At 34.2% G+C, this 25,317-nt stretch overlaps 1 protein-coding gene across 12 annotated transcripts in view; it reads right to left on the bottom strand.

Annotated features, from left to right (window-relative positions):
• GluClalpha (Glutamate-gated chloride channel subunit alpha) overlaps nt 1-24,970 on the bottom strand; it is a 28,423-nt gene extending 3,453 nt beyond the window's left edge. Inside the window, exons 1-10 of one of the 12 annotated variants that reach the window (XM_053759949.2) lie at nt 24,715-24,969; nt 17,217-17,291; nt 14,577-14,692; nt 9,398-9,468; nt 6,430-6,499; nt 4,602-4,838; nt 2,484-2,618; nt 1,665-1,817; nt 951-1,225; nt 126-274 (exon numbers count right to left, since the gene is read on the bottom strand). In XM_053759949.2, the coding sequence (XP_053615924.1) occupies nt 126-274; nt 951-1,225; nt 1,665-1,817; nt 2,484-2,618; nt 4,602-4,838; nt 6,430-6,499; nt 9,398-9,468; nt 14,577-14,692; nt 17,217-17,284 (1,274 nt within the window). In that variant the 5' untranslated portion in view covers nt 17,285-17,291; nt 24,715-24,969. Of the gene's footprint in view, nt 1-121; nt 311-950; nt 1,226-1,664; nt 1,818-2,483; nt 2,619-4,601; nt 4,839-6,429; nt 6,500-9,397; nt 9,469-10,009; nt 10,078-12,208; nt 12,277-13,614; nt 14,551-14,576; nt 14,693-17,216; nt 17,292-24,714 lie in introns of those variants that run through there. The other 11 variants (XM_053759944.2, XM_053759952.2, XM_053759947.2 and 8 more) reach the window with 11 other exon arrangements.
• Between the last annotated feature and the right edge of the window lie 347 nt (nt 24,971-25,317).

Below are 25,317 nucleotides of genomic sequence, written 5' to 3' on the forward strand. Positions count from 1 at the left end.
AAAAACTACGGGACGGATTTGTGTACGGCTTTCACCAATGACAGAAAAGTGCGATAAGGTGTATAATTTATTATAGTTGTACGCGAGCAAAGTCGGCTGTTTGTTTGAATTGAACAAGTGCTCACCAGTAAGCCAAATTAAATATAGCGAAGACCAGCGGGAATGTAATCCTGGAGATGACGTCTATCCTCTTGGACCTGGTCGGGAACTTGGACATCCATATTCGGCAGCAGTTCTTCCTGGGAGGAGACATGCGCACCTCGCACTGCCTCATCTTCGAGTCCAGCATGCCGTCGCGAACCAGCGGTTTCTGCGGTTGTAGACCAGTCAGGGCGGATGGTACCGGTTGTAAACGGGTTTTGTAATAGGGTTATTACTAACCCTAGGTATTTTAGCTCTAAATCTTTGCGTGTTCCTAGCTAAATCCGTGACGCAGCGAAGCCCGGGGCCAGCGTAAAAAATAAACCCTAAGATTCGGCCATGCTGACTGATGACAACCCTTCTTGAGCCTTAATCGCCTAAACCCTTCTATGTGTCCCTTAATCGCCTCATACGACATACTCTAGAGGATTTGGAGTGGTCCTATTATAGGACGGAAACACACGCCACGAACGTCATATGAGGCCACCTGGAAATACCTGAAGTAATGAGAATACCTCATCTTAGCGTTTTTCAGATAAGCCGCAATATGGAGCCCAGTTCGTTTACCTACTTTTTCTTCTCCATTTTACACGGTCTCCGGCATCCTTAGTTGTCGAACTATTGGCACGTACTTCTATGACAACATCAACCTTTTGCCGCCATGGAGAGAATGGCGAGACCACGGATTTTTGTTTCCTACGTTTTCATTTCATTTTGTTAATAGGACGTTTTAATTATACCGTTATTATTTTTATTGAATGGGCATATAGATAATATCATCTACAAAAACGAATCAAATGCGAGCTCACCATAGCAAACGTCGCGTTGCTGTCAGTATCCAGGAGATCAGACGCGGCGTCCATACTCGCCGCCGTCTCCATCTCCCGCTTCGTCTTCTTCATCATCTCCCTATGCATGTCAGACCTTGACGCGTAGTTCACCAGAGCGAATTCCAGTAGCGCCCCGAACACGAAGGTTAAACAGACCCCCGTCCAGACGTCGATGGCTTTGGTATATGATACTGGTGGTAAGCTAGCGTTGATGCCTGACGATTGAGTCGCCATTGTCAGGAGAGTTGTTACTCCTGCAATTTATGGAGATGTTGCTTTATTTGTGCCAAAATTTGCATTGTTTTGGGTTGTGGAATTTTATTCACCAGGGCGTTGTTTTGGGGAGTCTTTCTTATCTTAGATAGATTTAATTAGGTTTTCAGAAACATGCCTTAAAGTGTTTAAGAAAAAGCCACTTCAGACATTATGTAGTGTTGAAGGGATAATCATTTATAAATATAATAAAGGGGTATAATATATAATGATGTGAACGAGAACTTAAAGATATTTGAATTTACAATTAGCAACACCTTAGGCAAATTATTTCTTCTTCCAGGTGGTTATTTTATTAATCCTAAATTAAATCAGGGGAGCTGATAATGATGTAAAGAATAACTATGTTATACCAAACATGTTTAGTTTTGAAATTTAAATGAAGATAAGAATATGATGAAGTAACAAAATATATCATACCTAGTGAGACTCTCGCAGGCACGGCGCCCTGGTCTAACCAGAAGGAGACCCAGGACACGATGACCAGCATGCAGCACGGGATGTAGATCTGGATCAGGTAGTAACTGAACTCGCGCTTGAACAGCAGGTCCACTTTCAGACAGCTGTATTCACCTGCAATACAATTTGTAAGCTTATTACTTAGCTTGTTGATTCGTTTGCGAAGACCTAATACGACGCTTCGATAGAGTTAAATATTTGAATTTTTATTAATAACTACCTTTATCCGTATAAATTTTAGCTGCGAAAACGTAACAGACAGATTTTTCGAATTGGATTGATGTTATTTTTTAAATGCATTATTATCGATCTAAATTTTATTTCCCGATATCACTCAGGTTACTTTTATTTTGTTCTTGAATTTTCATTAGTTTTTCCTTAGTTCTACTTATTTGTTTATCAATGTTGTCACATTTTTAAAAATGTGGGGTTACTTTTGTAACAACAATAAACTTTTAAAGTTCTGCTGAACTTTCATTTTAAATTATAAATAAAGTCTGGAGTTATAAAAGAATAGTTATTAAGAGCACTTCAACTTTGTCCTTTTTGACGAAAAAGTATTTATTTTTTATTAACTGAAAATGATTTACTTGTAATTTTTTCCTACTTCTTACGAATTTATGCGACATTAGTGATGTTCTAAATGGGCTATGTTACTCTGAATGTTGAGAAAATGTATTAAAATAATTTATAAATGGCAATACTCAACGGCCTACGCTAGGAATCGAAGCCAGGGTTAGATAGCTGTAACCACTGCGCAACAGAGGTCATGAAACTCACCTGTATTCGTTTTGCTGTTACAATAGTCTGTGAGGAACTTCTCCAGTGTGAAACGAGGAAGGTGGAGGTTCTTCACCACCTGCACCGGGTCCCCTTCCTTCCACAGGAACACCAGGTCATCAGTCGTCCAGCCATCTATAATATAGCAAGTTTAATCATTTGAATACGAACTTATATAGCCGGGAAATATTGCGCTAAATCGATTGAAATATACCTTTTAAATTTTGTCTTGATAAATAAATACGACTTGATATTCTAGCATACGACTATCGTAATAATCAGTGCCGTGTGGATGCGTTCAGGTTAGGTAGCTGTAGTTGTTTGTGAGTCTATTCATGTCGTTAATCTTCTTTGCCTGGCCCGCAACCGCGCTAATTACGTCAACTGGATCGCAGCTGAATTTCGAAGTGCTGGTATTTTTTTACATAGTTTTAAATAGTTTTACAGATTCTTGGATCTAAACTAAATCGCAAACGTTGTCGTGGTCAAAACATGTTTCAAGAGAGAAACTTGTTACCATAGCGCAAAAAAATGCCAGAAAGGATCGAGGTTCAATTGCAATCCAGCTGAAGTTATCAACATAATTTCCCAGCTGTTCCTTAATTGTGATCGGCTTTCGTCTTAGGCATCATTCTTCACTTATTCGTATCGGTATTAATTTCATTTTAAAATTTAAAATGATCTCTCACCCAGAAAAATGAGCTTTTCTGCTCCCGAACGAAGCAATCGCTAAAATATAGCACGTTTTATAAATAGCAGCGTAAAACTTCTGCCTCCTGCATGACCCGTTTCATCCAAGGACGTGTTCCAATATAGGGCGACTATGTTTACTTTAGCGGCAAAAACAAACAGTTTCCTAAACAAACGAAGCTAAAATAAATGCTGTTGTCTCCGCTAACGAATTGTGACATCTATTTCCATCTCCTTCAGTTATTAACGAGAGGTATTTATTCATCTGTTTCTAATTTCTTTGAATTTATTATAGTATCTACCACGCCTATTTCTTACCTAAATTACTTCTCAAAGTACCATAACATCATACAATTGTTAAAATCAGTTACGACCTTAGCCCTAGGAAAAAAATTGCCATATGACAACCTTTGCAAGAGGTCATGAACAATAAACACAATGGTTGTGTTAAACTTGTAACGAAACGAGCTCAACGCGTTACACGCGCTGTTAAACGAGTTAACCCCCCATTTCAACAATAACCATTAGCATAAATTGTGCCTAATAACGTTGGCTTCGACTCACATTAAAGCTACTTTTATTAAAGACAATACCAGAGGTAGACTTTGCTAAAAAGGTCAAACTGTACTGCTTTTTAGCGGCTGAAATAGATTGCATTGTGTATGCAGATTTGAAGGGTGAGAGAGGCAGTGTAATTATAGGGTACTGTGGGATAAGACCCTAGGACACAAAGTAGGCAACGCGCGTATTTATGTTTATCCGCTGGGGTCACGCATCAGGCCACATTACTGTTTGCAGCTTGAAGATTGAGTGAGCACAAGGAACCATTTGTAAATTTTGAATTATGGCTCTTGATAATTAATAATTAATAAACTTTGGCTCTAGAGAGTTTTTACTAAATCTGGGACACTCGCAAACTTTTGTAACACCAAGATCTTGCTGGCCCTCTGTGAGGAGGACTGAGTGAGCATAGGTACATTTAACTATTTATCTCCGTTCTGATTGTTTGACAAATTCTAAGATTGGTTTTACAATTTTTTTCAGACTTTTTTCTAATTGGTGGATACGTCTTGGCGCATACTAATTGGTCTTGGCGCAAAATGTCCTTTTCTCACATGTCATTTCTCATAATATCCTTTTATCGAAATGTCCTTTTCTCATAATGTCCTTTTCTCAAAATGACCTTGTGTGTTTTTGATGATAATTTAGATAAACGACTGATTAAAACAATTTTTTTTATTATTAAAAGAACATTTTGATATTATGAGATGAGAAAAGGATATTATGAGATAAGAACATTTTGAGAAAAGGACATTGTGAGAAAAGGACATTTGCGCCAAGACGGGTTAATATTATATTTTTAAAATTAGAGGGTGCTCACTCGATGCACACACACGTTTGCTGTTGGGTAGATCAAACAATACTCACAGCTGGCCATTCTCAATGAGCACGTTTGTTTATCTAAGGGATAAAGCTTGAGGTTCATCGGACAGGACAGCGTCAATGAGATCCGAATGCTGTACAGCACGTTGCCGTTCGGGAAGATTCGGATGTAGACATTTGGCATGATGATGTTGTGGAAGTGGCCCTCCTTCTCATTGGAGAAAAACAAGTCCGGCATCCATACTCTGTTAGCTTCCGTCAGGGTCAAGTATTTTAAACGACCTGGGGAAAAAGAAATATTTAAAAATTCCATTTTTTTTTTAAATGTCACTTTTGTCACAAGCGTTCATTGGTGTCAAAATGATCGTGTATTGCATTCATGCGTGATAAAAATGTCTTGTCTGTGGCAATACCGTTGTGGAGTACGCTCGTCGGGAACCGATCCTGCGTTCCCCATTTGTCCGAGCATATTATAATGCATTGTCGTCCATACTAAAAGTATTATTAATTTATAATTTAGTTTAAATTTTCAAATTAATTGTTTTTTTTTTTCAAATAAAGGTCTTCTTGTAACTAAAAGTGTATGCACAATATCAGATCAATCGGTTGAAATATCTGCTTCAAAATTTCTTTGAGATTCCATCAAATCGAACAGTCAAATAGTGCGGGTTAAAAGTTTGTGTTATCTGTATTGTTTGTTACACACGTCACAGAATTTAAAATTTAATTCATTTTTTAATATTTAATTTAATTCGATGAAAAAGTCGAACTCGCGTGAGATATGAGTTAAGTTAGCAAATGTTATTAAAAGGTTTGGTATAGAATACTATTGCTAAATTAGTTATTATGTATATAGGTATATGTATGTATGTACTACCTATTAAGTATATACAGGTGTGTAACAGAGGATCCTAAAAGCTTTGTCTTGTATAACTGAACCTTTCATTAGCTTCGACCCACATGTCGACAAGTGAGGGATAAATATGGAAACGACGATCTCACTGCATTTTTATAACGTCTATTTTTCGCTTTATATGTGACTAGCTGAGCCCCGGGGCTTCGTCCGCGTGAACTTCTAATGGGAAATGTACTTCCTGGAATTAAACGTAGCGTATGTCCGTCTGCGTACTCTTAATTATGAAAAGTTTTAAGAGGATTTGTTGAATAGATAAAGCGTTAAGAGGAACACTTAAATTCGCATTTATAATATTAGTTGGGATAGGCCGTGTTCTATGGAGTTTAGCTTGGCACCGACTTCCATTCAACCAGAAGGTAACACATGCCTAACGTGCCTTAGACTTTGTTGTTTCACGATTTTAAGTGTCAAGGAAGTCGGTAAATATCTTTGATTTATAGGATGTACCTATGTGTGTTAATTACCAGTCTTTTGATTGTGATTTTAGTTTGAATTAGGTAAGATTTTTCTATTTATGTGATGGATTACATATGTCATGATTTTGTCTTCCACCAATTTACAAGCTAAATTCCGCACCTGTTCCGATGTTCAATTGTTCCACGTCGCTTTCATTTTAAGCATGACCTAATGGCGCACCGAGGTTCGGCTCCCAGCGAGGGAACTCACCAACGGTTTCACCAACAAGAATCTCTCTGACGATAATAAAAATAAGCTTGTAGCAAAAATGATATTTTTGTAAAAAACTTGTATGTAATTAATTACGTGTAAAAAAAGGTAAATTCTACTAAAATTATAAATGCTATATTGTTACTCTTTCACGCAAAATCTACTGAAAAGATTGTTATGAAATTTGGTACACGGTATAGAATATAACCTGGAAGTTATTCCAGACTATAGACACATAGGGTACCTAAATTCCCACGGGAACGATGCCCAGCTAGTTTTAAATAAATTTACCTCCTAAGTTGTTGAATTTCAGTCTCTCGTCTAACCATTGTTCTCGGAACGTCAGCTGCACAGAATATTCCTGAAAACGTGCAGAACATTACAGCGTACAGTATGAGAACCACGTACCATATTGTGATATAGTCAAACATTATTACAATTAGAATTACTTACAATAAGGCCAATCATATCGAAAGAAAGGTTAGTCTCAAGTTATACTATTAGTTACACGGTATAGGATAGAATCGACAAAAATTCCAATGTCGCTAAAAGTATAACTATATAAATTATACACATATATATAACAGGTATAATAACATATTTAAAATATCAGTTTTGTTATATCAGTAATTATTGTCTTGAATATGACTGGCCTATAATCAGATAAGTATTATTTTGTCTACTTATAATTGTTTAAAATACAGATTGAATATTTACAGTTCATTTATCACAGTTTACGTTATATTTTATTGTTATTAAAAATATATATATCACGTATTGTTAAGGTTGTTTTTGGTTTAGAAAAAGTGCTAGCTGCATTTTGGTTAAGATTATTATTATACCTACGTATCACCGCAGAAAATGGTGTATATGTCACAAATACGAGAACATTACATTGTAATGTTATAGAAAATAAATATGTCTCAATAGGTGGTACTTACGTATATTTTATCCGCAATGTTTCCTTCCGTGATTCCATTTTAGTTATGTTATAATTATTCTTAAATTACGAATGAATCATGCTTAAAACAACGAAATTCTAACGCAAAATGCAACCAGTCAAAAATGTAACACTACTTTGACCATATCACAATATTACCTTTATTAAAACTACATTAATTTAATGAATTATGTTTCTCTTTTAAGATGGTGACTTCTATGTCATATATTTTGCGGCAATATTTATTGTGCAAATGACTAAAGCTTTATTTATTATTGCCTATTATTTATTTATTTCATTAAGAAGCTTTTGTTCTAGGCTGGTGTTACCATCTATAAGCCGTAATCACGACTTGATTTGATAGTTTCACGCACAATAACTTTTTGATGTATTGTCATTGTGAAAATATCAATAATTATCAAATCGACTAGGTAGTGAAATACGGTTATTTATTATTTGCCACAAAGCCGATACTCGTGATATATTTGTGCCAATATATTGCCATGTGAATTAAAACGCTGCCAATATTTGTGCCAATTTATCAAACTGCGAAATTCATTTGGAATACCGTTAGAGGCGTATTGACACAAATTCTTAATCGTATTGTTAAAATATCGCCTAAAGGGTGTCGAAGGTTCAATAATTAATTTGACAATAAATAGCGATGATCCCTCGACATTAGCAAGTCAAATGAATTATCGTAAACAGTTATGCAGAATCCCGATGGACGCATGCGCGCTCGATGTTAGCTTTTGGTGTATATTTACTGTGATAATAATAATGCTTTCATAGGGACAAGACATGATCGTGATAACATTGACGTTGATCGATGCGGACCCTATAATAACATCCATAATGAATGAACGAATTTGGCAGACCTCCAAAACGAGGGCCTGCGCGGAATTCATTGTTATACCTACAGTCCATTAAAACCATCCAAAAGTTAACTTCGAGTGAAATTCTTCTATGCAACATGCTTGCAACTAGCATTGAAGCGAAGCGACCAAACCGACTCACCGTTCCATCATTCGTCTGTGGAATGCTTTTATTTTTTACCTTCATGCAGGCACAGAGCCAGTCTATAGCTACGTGACGTCTAGGAGACGTCGGGGCAGGTTCAGTGGACATATTGCGTCGGGTGGACAGCCACCGATCGGAAGCACCAAGCCGAGTCGATCCCGATACATTACACAACACAAATTCACATGAACAAGACAAAGTAACAATTAATTACAGTCAACGTACACGACCAAAATAGTTTTTAATATCCTCATCATAATTGCATGGCAGTAAACAAAGCATGATTGGAAAAACGAAAAGGAAGAAAGTAATGTAATCATGAGTCGATGTGTCGGTGCGGGCCGCGGTACCCATGTGGCTTTCTACCCTAATTAGTTATTCTGTGCCTTAAATAGAAGCGTGGACTTATTTTAATACTTGTAATTTGTATATTACAGTGTAGTCTCGACGTGCTACAAGTATCAATTTTGCTGATCCAATTGTTACCAATGTGCGCAGACGAAGCGATCGTATTTTAGAATTTTGTGCTTGCTATGTACTGTGCCAATAAATAATCCATCAGTATCGTGTTTTTACAGGACCTTATTCAGTATAAACATAAGAAATAAAATTAACAATAATATTTTATGTTTTTAAATGTTTAGTTGTATATTTTATGTATTAAAAAAATAAAAAATAAATAAGAAAATAATGAATGATATAATAAAGATAAAGGTTCTTTTCATTGTATAAATGTTTACGTAAAGTTAAATACCTACATTTCAAAATTACTTAAATATTATATCGTAAACAAGTACTTACATACATAAAGAGTAGGTAGTTATTATAATTTTCGTTTACCCAGATTTATTTATAACCTGTTTTAAAATTGAATTATATAAAATCTTCAAAATGGAGTGCGCGGCACCGCACCACCATATTTAAACTAAAAATAAATAATTCAGGATTGCAACATTATCTTTACATTTCCACATTTAACTAAGGTGAAAAATGAACACTCAAATAATTATGCACAACCTATCGACTTAACAAACGGAAAAAAAAAAAACAAAATTGAAAAAAAGGAATTTAAAAAAAAACACAAACACATATCCAAATACACGTCAGCTTGAGATTTAGTAAAGTGCATTTAATTGCCATATATCCATTTGTTAGTTAATGTCCAATTTTATTATAAACAAAGTTGCTTTTTTTTTTTTCGTGTTTCGGTCGTTTTACTTTTTCTTCTAAAAGATCAAACTTTGTTTTATAATAAAAGTGTCATTTTGGCCGCAATTCCGTTAGTGTGAAACCACTCACCATTTTGTAATCATCTATTTTGCTGATGGATCGTAGATACAGGTTGACGCGAACTAACGTTGGCGCGTCGCCTTCATGACAAAAAACAATTTCAACATTAACTGACTCATACACATCGATCTGATATAGTGTTGGTACATGATCTTAGAATTGAGCACAGCAGTAAGGAAGAGAAAAACATGGATGTAAGTTGATGAATTTGATGTTGAATGCCATAATAACGATTTGGAAAGGATAAAAATAAAAGTTCCCCAGTCCATATCATTATAGTAAGCTAATCTCCCACACAAAATCATAAGGACAATCAGCCACTCTAAAAAAGAAATTATAAATATATCTTACAAAAGTTAAAGGAACGTGTTCGAGTCGCGGCGTCCGTTAGGCGTAGACTGCAATTCCGCGCTTAAAAACGATTTTGGTCGTCAACACCAAACGGTATTTTAGAGTGAAGGAATAAAAATATTATAATAATAACGATACATATAGTTGGGTAAATCTCTCCTTTAGACAATCAGGAGGAATTTGCCCATTCATTTGACTTGTTGACCGCGATATTAAAATTAAAACTGTCTTAGTCTAATTCGTCGCGTGCGCGCATATTCCTCGACTTACCATCGTGACGTCATCGATCTTTGATATACTTCTGACAAATATATTGACGTTCACAACCGCTGGCCCATCTAAGTATCAAGCAAAATATATATTTTAATCACTAAAACAAATGGAACTATAATCCCTAATACAACAAAATTTTGTTTTTGGAAAACAATTATCGTCATTGACTCACCTTCGGAACCTGAAAACTTTAGTATGTGTTTATGTTTTAATGATGAATGTTGTTGGAATTTGAACGACTAAACTATAAGGAAAATAAGGAAAATTGGGTTTGGAAAATGGAAAAATCCTGAGCAGCTTGTTTACGAGAATTTGTGTTAGTGTAAAGATTTGGAACACGAAATTATGTCGAATATCAAGGAAGTCTGTTTTTCTTTTCTGTTTAGTTTTGTTTTTTAGTTGGGTTTAATTGGAAATGAAGTTTTCGAACAGAAAAGTGCTCCGTGCCTTTTTAATCTGTCTGGAGCTTGTACTAAAGTTCTCGAATTTCACTTTAGAAAAACAAAGCCTTTTTTTAAGGGAAAGAAAATTGGCTGTTATGGGGGAAGGAGTTATCATTGCTTAAGCAATGATAACTATATAGATTTAAATCTATAATAGTTTTACGATTATTAAATTGATTTAGATTGACTTGAGCTAGAATTAACTTGAACGTGTTTAACTTGAAAAGAAGCGTTTAATTAGCCAACACGACAAGAAAAATAATTTGCGTTTTTTCTTGGGTTCTTATTGAATGAGTAATATTTTGTCTGTCTGGGCAGTTTATGGTTAAAGAACTTTATTTTCTCAAAGAAATTTACATTTCACTTACAGAGAAAAAAAACTTAAGATATACTATGTACATTTGTTGGTGTGAGCATTCAAATACAACCATTTGATAAAAAAATTAAGTCGGTAGTTGCGTGTGTGAATAGCCACTCGCTTCTTACGTATTAACAAAAGACTCAAGTTTAAGCTCGCAAACCTTCGTAGGATAGGAGCTCTGAAATCCGGCAAATGAGGCTCGGCGCCCAACGGAAATTAGCATTTTACGCCGCATTGGAAAACATGGCCGACAGGAAACTGTCGCGTTTAGTTTGCATTTAAAAAAAAAATTTTTATACTTATTTGTTTAGATTTATCATCTGACAAATTTCGCCAATGCGTTATATTTAGGTACTTACTTAAGTTTATTTGTTTTTTCAATGTTAATTATTATCAACTATATACTTATTAAACACTAAGGTAGTTTAAGGTTAGGTTAAAACTATCGATCAGCCTTCACAAAATAAAAATATAACAGCACATGTATTAATAAATTTATTAATTGTAAGTCACGGCAGACAGTGCCTATCGCGTGTCACTATCCTATTATCGATTTTTTTAACAGCAGCAATACATTTTTGCTGACTAACTCCAGCAAAGAGTTGTAAACCATTAAAATGTTCAGGGAAACAAAAAAAATGGATGTAATAACGAAGAAAGTTTCCAACAAAGTTGATGGGTGTAGGGAAGTTTATTGTGTGTAAAGGTACCATAAATATTAAGTTGAATTTTAATTTTTCACGTCAGGCACTATGTGGGCACTATGCAAACCAATATATTTGCGTTGTGTGGTGAAAGGAGTTTTAAATGTGTTTCTTTTGCCTATGTAGTAGAATTGTTACAATTTTATAGTTTTTGCTAAAATATCATAAGAAAATCAATAAGGGAAAATATAATTAATGACTTGTATGGAATTGAAGATGAAAATACATTACATTTTATAATATATAGATAGATAATTAGAAAGTCGATTTTTACTTCAGAAACGGCGCTTATCCACCAGACTTTCGACTTTCAAGACAATGGTAAAAGTTAAAATACTAAACATTAAAAAATACACTCTTAAATGTTTAAATAATTATGGTTTTCTTGAAAGTCTCAATATGAACACTTTAAAAATCACGCTCAGGCAGTACAAAATACACTTAGAATTCACACAAAAAAACCTACAGGATCTTTGCCATGAGTTTTATTTGTGTTTTTATAACATTTCCCCTGATAGACTATCAAATATTAATGAGATATACAAGGTAATGTTTTAATTTGAAACTTTTCTATTTAACTCATGGTAAAGCTGAAATACACACTCAAAACGCCGCCAAAATTTGACAATATAATTCAAAATGGCGGACTAAGCTATGAAAAATTCAAGGTTAGGCCTAAATTACTAACCATTTTAATGTCGCTAATCGTCATGATATTCCGGACAAACATGTTAATGTTCACTATTGCCGGCCCATCTGGTAAAAATGCAAAATCCCTATAAGTACGAATAACTTTGCACGTAAATATTTTATGATGGTGTCATTGACCCCCTAGTAATTTAACGTGATATAATAAAAAAAACTAAAAATAAACCGATTCGCACTTTTACCAGTCTGTTAATCGTAAAAGTAACACAATAAACTTTTGGTTGAATATTTCGTTTATTGTATTAAAATAAACATAAAAAAAACATCAAAAAGATAAATAAAAGATAATCAAAAAGAAATGAAAGGCTTATATATAAATATATTTACGTAAACCTATCATAAATCTATGCCCAAAAATAACCTACTAAGATTTAGATCGGAAATAATTGTCGTAAAATTACCCATGAATAAATACTTAGTTAAATCAAAATATATTAACTACTTAATAAATATGTTTTTAGATTAGATAGTAACATGTAACATAGATATATCTATTTTTATCCACAAAATCTACATATAAATATAAAGTAAGTGTAACAAATTATATTCTTAAAAGTATGTAGCTATTAAAAGAACCTATTGAAAACTGGACATTATTGATAGAGTCATAAACGTTAATTGTTAGCAAACAACCCCTGACATATGGATACATGTCAAGCTCCAATACAAATGACTGATGATTGATAGTCCAACCAAGGAAATACTGAAGGTATTGTATGGGAACACTTATTAAGACTGCTTTAGGGCAATGTGAGAAATTATGCCACAGTAAGCCTACAACTAAAACACTAATAACACACCACAGTTGGTATTATATATTTTTTTTAATATTACAAAATATTTTAAAATGGAATTCAGAGAAAGTAATTCAAAAACTGAAAGTTTATTTGGATGTTGAATTAAATTTATCATAAAAAAATGCGCCTGAAATCTTTTTTGCATAAAATAATAAAGCAAACAAAGCTTTTCGTTCTTATTTTATGTAAAAAAAATGTTTCTTGAATCTTTTTTATAATGATTGGACATTTTCGTAAGGACTAAAGGAAGTTGATGTAATTCCTTACAATTATTATTCAAATTCAAATTGCAATGATTACGTGACTAAATTACAAATTTTTACCATTTTCGGGAAAATCACAAAGTAGGAAGGTAGTTAATTTTTATATCAAAATATTTGACTGTCATTGACGACAAGACAAATTAAAAAGAATAAAAAATAATGAATTTATATAAAATCCCTAGATTAAAATTGGTGTATCTGATTATGAGACAGATCCACCTATTCGAATAGAAAATACTTAGTTTATAACTTCTATTGGCGATAAATAAAGTGCTATATCACAGATTATTAACACGTCCACTCTTATTAAAAAAAAAAGGAATTACCTGAATATCTTGCCTGAAAGAAACAAGACGCTGCTCTCTGCTCTTGTGTTTTATTATCCGAAATCTTGTAACTTTTTATAAATCTTTTTGTGTACCTACTTCAGAGAGATTCTTTAGCACTTTGGTGAATTCTCTTGGTACAATTCTCTCTCTTAATGATAGATGGGCACTTGTGACGTAACCAAGAAGGTTTTTCCTTCCTTTCAATGAGTAAAAACAGCGTGATTTATGATTCTATTTTTGTATCACGATGATGTGAAAAATCTTTGTTCCATTAATTTAATTTGCGTTCAGTTACATTACACGGCGTAATTTCGAGACGGTTTGAACGAGCTACTATTTTTGTGCGTTTAGTTGGCAAGGCGTGATTTTGACTTGTTTTTACATTTCAATGGGTTCTATTAAAAGACGAAAATACAACTTAGAAATTAGGTAAAAACATCGCGTTCACTAGATAATTAGTACTTTTGAGAATTTAACCGCTGCCAAACTGCCAATAGAATGTTGATCAAAAATAACCCGTCTACATTACATTAAATACAGACGACAACGTAGAATTCATTAACAATTGTCCGTTTGCCGTTTGAAATTCTAACCGTGCATTATTTGTTTGCGTTAACGACCTTACGAATATAAGTATCGATACATACTGCTATATCAATTAATTAATTATTATATTATATATATTTTGGACGATGTTTATCTCTGAAACAAGTCTGATTTCAAAATAAAACCCTATCAAAAAAAAAAAAACAATATTTGAATATTTATTAATTAGAACACAATCCCCGCAATTCCCGCTGGAGTGGAGCCGCGGAACACTGAACCTAGTTTTAAATAATAATCCATTAAAATGTTTACCACAAAATATTGTTGTATAAAATTATCCTAGCAATATAAATCAAAGCAATATCCATGACGTTGTTATTTTTAGGCATAGACAATGAAAGACGCGCACTCACCAGTTCCGTTGATGCCGGACGGCCGGATGCGGGCGTCGTACCGGCCCGGACCCAGAATCTGGTCCAGGATCTGTTTCTCCTTCTCCCTGAAGTTTATTTTCCCGCCATTCATGCATCTGGAGAGATAATTATCATCAATATTGTATTACTATGTTATAGGTAGAAAACACCAGGATATCTTTGACAAGAATCTTGGGAGTATTTAAAGTAAATGAGAAAGGTCTGGTCCACCGGGAGCAGCACATCACACGCCTGGATGCTCACAACACATTTGCTTATAGTCAGTCAAATAAATTAATAATATTATGACAAATCACACAGATTGACCTAGCCCCAAAGTAAGATCGAGACTTGTTTTATAACAAATACATATATAGATAAACATCCAAGGAAATACTGATTGCATATGTAAAACAAAAAAAAAAGTTATGTTATAGACTATTTGAGCAAGCAACCAGGCATTCGGCCCACCTAAAGGAAAGTGGTCACCGCAACCTATTGCCGTATAACACTAGTGGTGTCACACGCGCGTAGTAGACCCTGAATGAATCTTTTAACGCCTTTTGAAGAAGGTTGCCAACACAATGTGCGCGGGCATTATTAATAAATATTTTAATTTATCACCTAGTCCATAACATACCTTCCTGTATATAACAACGCACAACACCCAGCCGAAAGTACTGGGACTAGAAATTGAAATTTGGTAGGATCTTTAGGGAATGTATGTATATAGGAAGAGCACACAGAATTTCCCGAAATTACCAAAGCGACGGGAAAGAAGTGTCACCAAGTTGCAAAACCCATACGAAAAGTTTTAATTGTTTTCACTCGAGTCTCGAGCGTAAAAAAACAATGTATCAAATTTGGACTTTGATAAATACCATTGGCACTGAATCGACGAAGGAGCGTCTTTAATCTAATCTAATTCAAAATTTATGTTTAAAAAGAACAGCATAGTCGGATATATGAGCTGAACTACAAACTGACTATCCCACGGGAGTATTATTCTTAGTATAATTTGATTTTCCTGACCACAAATATATAGATTTCAGTATTTTTCAGACATTACAAAAAATCTATGACAAATATACATACAATCCAAAAAAAACCTGAAAAATTCGTGTTGCATTCCAACGTGGTGGTATTTTGCGTCAAATTCATATTAATATAGACTAACTGTCGTGATCACTTTAATCTCAGTCAACGTAGTATTTATCATCTCTTCTTGAATAGAAAATTATTTAAATGATACATGGTCGCAGCGCTCAGTGCACAGTGCCAATGTTAAAATTGCCGGTCGATTAGATATTGTGGCCATTTGGCATCGGGATGTGGGATGAACACATGGAGATCGAGATCTGAAACTATTTCCTAAGGTAACAAAGCCAAGAAATTGAATTTATAGTGAATAATCTGAATCATGGATGATTCACTAACATTGAAATAAATATTGTATTATTCTTGTAACCACAGATACACACGGTTACTTCTAAAACACCAAATTTTTTTCGTCGTTATACAAGTAGACAAGTAACTAAGTACGTAGGTAACGTTGTAGGGGAGGTGCACATGTAACTTCATCATCATAAACAACTCAGCGACAAGAAATACCAAGCTGGACGGACATAGATCTCTCCAAAAGACTTTCACAAAGACCTAATTTCTGAATAAAAGATTTGATTTTGATTCAAAGACCGATTGAAAGCAGCTTGCGTGCTGTCTTTCTGCGACTATAATGTATATGTCACCTATAAGTGTCATCAGTAATTACTTACAGTTAAGACTTCTTTAGAATGCGCACAGTTATTTTAACGTCTTACCGGCTATTACTTTAGCAAGTTCTATGCAAATATTTAGCTTTTTTTATTATTGTGTAAAAGAACAACAAGTACGCGGAATTTTTACAACGCAACAATCTACTTCTGACGTTTCATAAATATAGTTTTTCGATATATAAATAGTGAGATAACAAAAAAAATGTTGGCGTTTCTCCATAATACCTTTTGTATCCCTAATGGGCCCGTCTCGACAGACATCGTTTAGTCAACAGAACGGTTAGCGACAGGCGAACCTCCTCCATTTGGAAGATGTCAAATGAAGTCATTTTTAGGTTATAAACTTTCGAATGAAAACGGAACTGTTGTACAGAAACGTTGTTGACAAATTTCATTCATTCATACAATAATTACGATTTTTCAAGTACATAAGTTTATTTTTGTTATATATTATAGATAACCATAATATTGATAGGTACGCATATATTATTTTGATAATTTATTGTATTATCAGTTTGCTTTGTTTCTTTTATTTGCAATCACCCTAAAAACATTATTTTCTCTGCGCATTGGTTGACTGCTAGAAAAAGCCTATCAGGCTTTAAGTCCGCCTTTTACATGTTTTTGTAATAAAATTAAACACATGTCAGAAAACTTTGGAAAAATACAGAAAAAAATGTTTAAAGATATAAAACGTAGAAGCAAATACAGAAATATTATTTTTTTTTAAATTGCTATGGAGATCTGTATTTCCATATACAACAATATTCATTTTTTTTTTTTTATTTATGTACACGAAACAGGATACATACATAGGTTTCATTCTAAAATGGATATTCCTATATTTGATTATATTGTAACTCACTGTGTCAGTTGTGTGTAGCACAGTATGAGCAGTACAACGAGGGCACATGATGGCCGGCGGACGTCCATCCTCCGTCTGCAACAAACAAGTATATACTTACACTAAATGTTGAGATTTTGAGATAAAATATAGCCTATAGCAATCTTGGATAATGTACCTTTCTAATGGTGAAAGATTTTTTGAAATCGGAGATTAACAAACTCCAACAAACTCAGAGACACTTACCTCTTTATAATAATAGTATTGATGACATAATTTATATTTAAAACATTTTTAATTTCTTTTATAAGCAAAAATATGCTTGAGATAGAAATACTCACTCTATTACAGTTTACTGTATCTTTACATACTTGTTCTTACATATTATAGAACAAGTCCTGTGACACGTCTGTCTGTCTGTTCGCGATAAACTCAAAAACTACTGCAAGGATTTTCGTCGTAACCTTTTGTGTTGTGTTTTAATTCCTTTTATTTTACAGTAAACATAATTTTAATATAAATCTCCCTGTGTGATTTAATAGGAATATATATATTAAAATCTATATGAATATACATGTGAACTTATATAAGTTAATAGTGGTATATACCACTACTTATAAGTACCTACTAATTATGTAATTTTGCATACCTCCGCAAGAGATAAAATGTATAAGGGACACATAACTAATTATTCGATAATAACTTTTTGTACCTATATTTTATCTAAATAAATGAATTGATTGATTGATGGATTGATTGATTGATACTTTTTTACATTTCAGACATAACTCATCGGTATAATATCGGCAAATTTATCTCTTGTGGTAATAAAGAATATTGGTAGATATTGTACCAAGTGAGCTCAATCTATTTATATTGAAATCTTTTTGAAAACTGATACAGCATCACGTCTTTATTCCATACGGGATAAACAGAGTCATGAGTTTTATACATAACGTGATATAAATAACCACGTCGATTTCAGTCACAACCTTTGGTCGCCGCATTTTTCTAGTTATTAAACTAGAAAACATGCTATATATATTTTATATTACTATTTATTATATAATTATAATCAATGATTCACAATCTCGAATCACAATGACGACCTCGGTGGCGCAGTGGTAAAGTTCTTGCCACTGAAGCTAGAAGTCCCGGGTTCGATCCCCGGTCGGGTCATGATGGAAAATTATATTTTTCTGATTGTCCCGGGTCTTGAATGTTTATCTATACTGTATGTATTTGTTATAAAATATAGTATCGTTGAGTTATAGTATCCCATAACACAAGTCAAGTGTGATTTGTCCTAATATATTTATTTATTTAATCTGCATTCATGTAACTGGGTATGTGACGAATGCATGAATGAATTAGTAGGTACTCCACGGAGTACCTGCCAATTCCATATGGACAAATGTCGATCAGTTTAATCACTAATAATTTTATAGCTCTATAGCGCAACTACCTAATTATATCATTTAAAATATAGCACACAGCTGATTTATTTCAAACTAGTTTTTGCCCGTGGCTCGAGCCGCGTGATTTTCCACGGGAGTAGGTAAGTATTTTTCCGGGATGAATAAAAATAGACATAACACATTCTAGCTCTAGTTCTACCCTCTATTTCTTGTCTTCAATTGGATTACAGCACGGTCTTGGGTTTTTTGACAATAAAAGGTTGGCCTAAATGGATATTTTGTAAAAAAAAACTTCTTATAAAAGTTGTTGTCTATTCCATTTACTGAGCATATTTTGAAATGTTATACACGGAATAAAAAATTATACTGTTCTGTTATAATTTTTACCTACTATTAGCAAAAAAGTAAAGTATGGACCTATTAACCTAATGTTGCTGCGTGACGTTCACCATAGCGGTCATCAATTTGGAAACAAGTGTAGTTACACAAACAGAAGTATAAACTTTTTACCCTTCCTTATTACCAGTCTTTTAATCTAATTTGAAAATGGAACTTTATCATTTCTTTGCATTTATAACCTATTAGCTGCGCCTGCCTGGAATTTCGGGATAAAAATTAAGTGTCCTATGTGTGACTCCAGGTTATATTCTACCCGTGTACCAAATTTCATAATAATACATCCAGTAAACTTTGAAAGAATAACAAACATGCACAAGTACATCCACAGAAACTTTTGCTTTTATAATATAACTTTACTATTACTACTATTAGTAGGTAGTTATTGTGTCTTTGCATCATTAAACATCAAACGTAATCATGGTACATAAATGAATAAATATATATATTATGACAAATCACACAGATTGAGCTAGCCCTAAAGTAAGTTCGAGACTTGTGTTATGGGATACTAACTCAACGATACTATATTTTATCACAAATACATATATAGATAAACCCGGGCCAATCAAAAAAAGATCATTTTCCATCATGACCCGACCGGGGATCGAAGCCGGGACCTCTCGGTTCACAGGCAAGCACATTACCAATGCGCCACCGAGGTCGTCAATCATCAATCCAAACAATATAACTATTAGTTAATTTTCAGAATATTTCACGTCTCTGATTCATCATTGTTTACCTTACCAATTACCATTTATTGGGGGTCGTGGCAGAATGTCTTATCCTTTCACAATATTCTATTAACTGTCTTGCTAAAGTCCACTCCACTGCCAACGCCTTCATATTGTTCCTGACACAATGCATCTGTCTCTTTTTAGGTCTTCCACTCTTGTTACTCCATGAACCTTACTTTGACTTTCACATTTCTAATGAATTTAAAAAAAATATACCGTCTTGAAGCCTTCAAAATCTTGTTGATTTTGTTTGGACCACCCTTATCGTAATTCGACACACAATAAGTATTACATCAAGATTATGTTTCCAACTCAAACAAATGGCGATCGTAAATATTTAAATACGCTGTTACATCACGCGAAAATTTAATCAAAGTGGATTGTGGGTAGTGTAAATGAAAATCTGTGGAGTAGGCAGTTTTTACACATATTGTCATAAAACAACATACATAAATACAACTTAATACAAGTCTAGCGATCCGATTTTAACGAAATAGGTATTTGGAAAATCCAATTGCGGCCAAAGTCAATAGTGCGATAAAGAACGTGCGGTATATTTTCGATAAAATTTGCGTTTCATTACTACATAAACTTACTACATAAACTTTCATTACTACATAAACTTACTGTAAAAAAAAACCGCTCGCATGCAATATCAATGTAAGTACAATCGCGCAAAATCTTTTATCGCAGAGAATTGTATAGCTTATGATATACAGTTCTCTCCGATAAAAGATTATCTTATGAGATGACCTCGGTGGCGCAGTGGTAAAGTTCTTGCCACTGAACCGAGAGGTCCTGGGTTCGATCCCCGGTCGGGTCATGATGGAAAATGATCTTTTTCTGATTGGCCCGGGTCTTGGATGTTTATCTATATATGTATTTGTTATAAAATATAGTGTCGTTGAGTTAGTATCCCATAACACAAGTCTCGAACTTACTTTGGGGCTAGCTCAATCTGTGTGATTTGTCTCAATATATTTGATTTGATTTGATTTATATTTGACCTTTCTCTTTCCTAGTCCCAACACAGCAGTATCTAGACACTAAAATGCAGCAGTTATCTTTTAGACACCACGTCTATAGGGGATCTCCCCACGTCCAATGGGGAGTACCCCATTTTCTTTACTCTAAGTATGCTGCGACCTGCGGAAATGGCGGAAGTAAACACATTAGACCACCTGTCGGGAAGTCGGTAAACTCGTTACTTTGCGCACGTAAACACAGCGCTTCTCAAACTGTGTGCATTGTCAACTATAACTGCTAATAAAAACATTAATATAGATGAAGTGTCACGTTTCTTTGTTTTAAAATATAATACTTTATTGCACATTAGCGGCCCGTCCCGGCTTCGCTCGCTTAGAAACATAATAAATTATACCTCTAAACCTTCCTGAAGAATCACTCTATCTATTGGTAAAAACAGCATGAAAATCCGCGTAGTAGTTTTTGTGTTAATCGCGGACAGACAGACTTTGTTTTATAATATGTAAGGATAACAAAATACAAAAATATTCAAAATAATATATGTGGCCGTCCAAATCAAAAGGGACCTTAAGGCGGCTAGCACTTAGGTCTTTATTGCCGTTGTTCCAATACAAAACAACGGCAATAAAGACTTAAGTGCTAGCCGCCTTAAGGTCCCTTTTGATTTGGACGGCCACATATGTAGGTAATACCCAATTTTATCCTAAAGTTAATTTTTACGCGTCATACTTTCTTAATAGCAACTGATAATAAAGATTGAGAAACACAATCCGTTTGACTCAATTTTTCTCAAAGGTTATGTAATGATGGGTTGTAAGAACTACAAGAATAATTTAGAACTATTGAGCTTAGCTTAATGGGTCGAGGGGGAACTAGCCTATCGTCGACATTATTGGCAAAATTACAATTTATTACTTTTTCGTAAAAATACCTAAGTAGTCTTCCTTCATAGTCGTATTCCTCACGGCTGAGGATCGTGGTCATTACGTGGAATGAAACACACTCAACAACTTTCATGGCATTATTAATGGAGTGGTTTGCCATTGCCTTCTCCATTTCACACACAAGTTAATAATCAACCAGTGTGCAGGTTTCCCCACGATGTTTTCCTTCACCGGAAGCAAGTGGTGGTCGATGAAAACTACTATACATGAGTCAGATTGGTATACACACTCATGGAACACGAGTAGGATTGGAACCTGGGACCTTTCGATCCACAGGCGGGCGTCTTTTAATCATTACACCACCACCGCGTCTATTAATCTAAAGTAGTCTAAACAAGTAAAAATAGAAATACAGTTAAACATTACATATTTTCATTGATGCTAACTATACTTATTAAGTATCTCTCTCTCTCTCTCGTTTTCGTGTGTTCCCGTTTACTTTCCAGGCTGTGATGCCCGAAACCCGGGGCACAAAATAAAAAATAACAGCGTAAAAAAATACACACAATCTGGTCGACACGATTGTCTTGACTTGTCTATCAGCTTTCAAGGTTTTATATCCCTTAGTCGCCTTGTACGGCATCCACGGGAGGATACAGGGTGGTCCTATTCTAAGGAAAGAACCACACGGAGCTGTTCAAATACCAAATATGTAAATTTTTGAATGTTGTAAGATACATTTCTGAAATTTAACCATTAGCTTTCATCCTTGAAGGCATCAAGGGCTGCACTTCTTGGGTTTTCACTTTTTACATGGACTATACGAAAGCCAACATAACATCTAGTTTCATGTCATTATCAGTTTTAACGACGGCATTGTTTAGTCATTCGTTTAGTAATTTTGACCGCTCTGGCAGGCTTCCAAGACATTTTTATTTTTTTCATGTGTAGCCAAAGACACACATTGTATCATTCTTTAACATAACAGATTATTTATCTTGCTTTGATGATGTTAATCATGTAGGATTGTAATGAATTGTAGACTGTTGTGGGCAATAAAATGTTAGTTAATTATGTGATTATTACGTTTTAAAATTGAAGATTATTTTTGGTGTGATAAATTAGCTGGGTTCTAATTTTTTAGTAGAATCAAATTGATTAGAACAATTGATCTGTTGCTATTAATGAATAATAGTACATTATACACCGATAAATGAACGTCTAACCGATAAACAAATTCTAACTGTTGAGTGTATGTTGAGCCCCGAGACGCGAGTATAGAGCCGCGAACATCTAAAGTTATGAATATGCCCTTCTTTGTAGTGATATACAGCGACACCTGCCTACGCGGATAATAAAAACCAAGAAAAACATTATTTATCTAAAATTAGTATATAATGGAATAAAAATTAAGTAATTCTGCTCTATAAAATGTCTCTAACTGTGTCTTCCGGTTTATGAATCTAATTCCAACCTACATAATAACTTAATAACAGTATTTTTCTTTTTGTACCGAGTGTGCTATGCTAATGCTGGTATCGGATTTTATTAAACTATTCTTAATTAGGATTTTTCTACTAAATAGTGAACTAAACAGTCACCCAGTGTGCAGGTTTCCTCACGATGTTTTCCTTCACCGAAAACAAGTTGAATAAAACTAAAATGAGTGAGTAATATTGGAAACAAAACTCACACATGAGTTTGATAAAGTATAACAATCTAACGTATTAACGTACTTTAGACTACGTGAATTCGAACGTGGGACGTTTCGATTGAAGGCGTCTGTATCGGCAAACCAACGCTTTATATGTACCTATAGTTTATTTATCATGAAACTCACATACCAGACACAAATATATGAACCCAAATATAACATTCTTGATCAAGAATTTTATAATGCTTACGCAGGTACGCCGCCAATGCAATCGTGAAAATAAAATTCTCTTGTACAAGTCACAAATCACAGAATACTAACAGTTTTCTATTATTACCGGGCCAGCGAAATATTTTGACAGTACCATCAATAACTTTACAACAGTTTTTTTTTTCTTTCGGGTTCTTTTATCGACGACCTCAGTGGCGCAGTGGTAAAGTGCTTGCCTCTGAACCGAGAGGTCCCGGGTTCGATCCCCGGTCGGGTCAAGATGGAAAATGATCTTTTTCTGAATGACCCGGGTCTTGGATGTTTATCTATATATGTTATAAAATATAATATCGTTGAGTTAGTATCCCATAACACAAGTCTCGAACTTACTTTGGGGCTAGCTCAATCTGTGTGATTTGTCAGAATATATTTATTTATTTATTATTTATCGACCGAAACCCACGAGGCGTATTATCCTAACCTTTTAAACGATTTTTAAACATTCAAAGACCTGATTAGGAAGTACTGGCGCCTGATTCTCACGTGATCCAAGTTCACTTGATCAGTTCTCCAATGTTTTTCTGAAGATTTAGCACTGTTTCTGCATTTACGAAAAATCACCGTTAAAAAATCCCAGCGAATCTATCAATCACACACACACACACAACTTACTTTTACATTTGAAACTTGATTTGACAAATTCGCGCGGTGCTTCAATGGCTTTGAGTTTGGAAAAAATTAGAACGGTTTTATTAAACCTGTTTTGAAATATTTTGTTGTTTTTTTTTATAAACCTTATTTGTTTTTAGACACACAGAAACAAATAAAGAAATCAAATAATAAACAATCCCTAAAGCGGATCTCGAAAAAATGCAAAAGAAAATGTGATGTTATTGATAAGTGTCTTTCATAAAATTACGATAAATACAAAAACAATAAATATAAATCGATTTGAAATAAAAACTGTTTAAGAATCAAGAAGTATTAATTTATTGCGCAAGTACCGTATAATTCATATTTTCAATAATATTTAACATTATATAAGTATAGTTAGGGAATGTTAATTGTCAAAATCGATGCTTATTAAATTTTTAAATTGCAATTGCCTTACAAAACCCAAACTTTCGTGTTTATGCTCAAATTAATGCTTTCCACAAATAATTAATTTCGAGCTTAATTCTCAACTTCAAACAAACCCAAACTTCATACAATAAAAAAAAAAAATTAACCCACCTCAGAAATAAGCCGAGGAAAACAAAACGATTTCCAAACTGCACTCCGGTATGCGTTCAAAAATAAACTGAACTGCTTGCCAAATGCACAGTAATTACACCACAAACAGAACGCAATTTTATTTCTAGTCTTTTTTTTTTAATCGCGGAAGAACAGTCGGATTTTTTCCAGAGTTGTCGCGGGAATTTGAAAATGGAAGTAGAATTTTCCAGTTACCAACCGCCCGCTTCGAACAGTAGCCGGGGACTGCATCTGTGTTGGACGGGTAAAGCACTAAGGTCGGGTTCACACTGAGTCGCGCAGAAGCAAATGTGGTTTGTCATAAGGTTCAAAAGGGTCTAATATAATTGCTTGAAAGGTCATGGTGGGCTGAACTTTATAATGTGGTTCGACGCTCTCAAATTTCAGAACCTGTGGTTTGATATTTGATTACAATTTTATTTTGTCGAGTATGAGTGTAACTAGTGATGTGGCGTTCCCGAATTTGGAACGGAATATAGATGTGGGTAAGTATAATTTTTATTTGCACATATTTTACACGGTTTTTTTAAAGCTGAAATTTAAACCATATGCTTAAATTGTATCAAGTTACAGCCCAAAACC

The sequence above is a fragment of the Plodia interpunctella genome, chromosome 19 (assembly GCF_027563975.2).
Source record: "Plodia interpunctella isolate USDA-ARS_2022_Savannah chromosome 19, ilPloInte3.2, whole genome shotgun sequence".
NCBI classification, from domain to species: Eukaryota; Metazoa; Arthropoda; class Insecta; order Lepidoptera; family Pyralidae; genus Plodia; species Plodia interpunctella.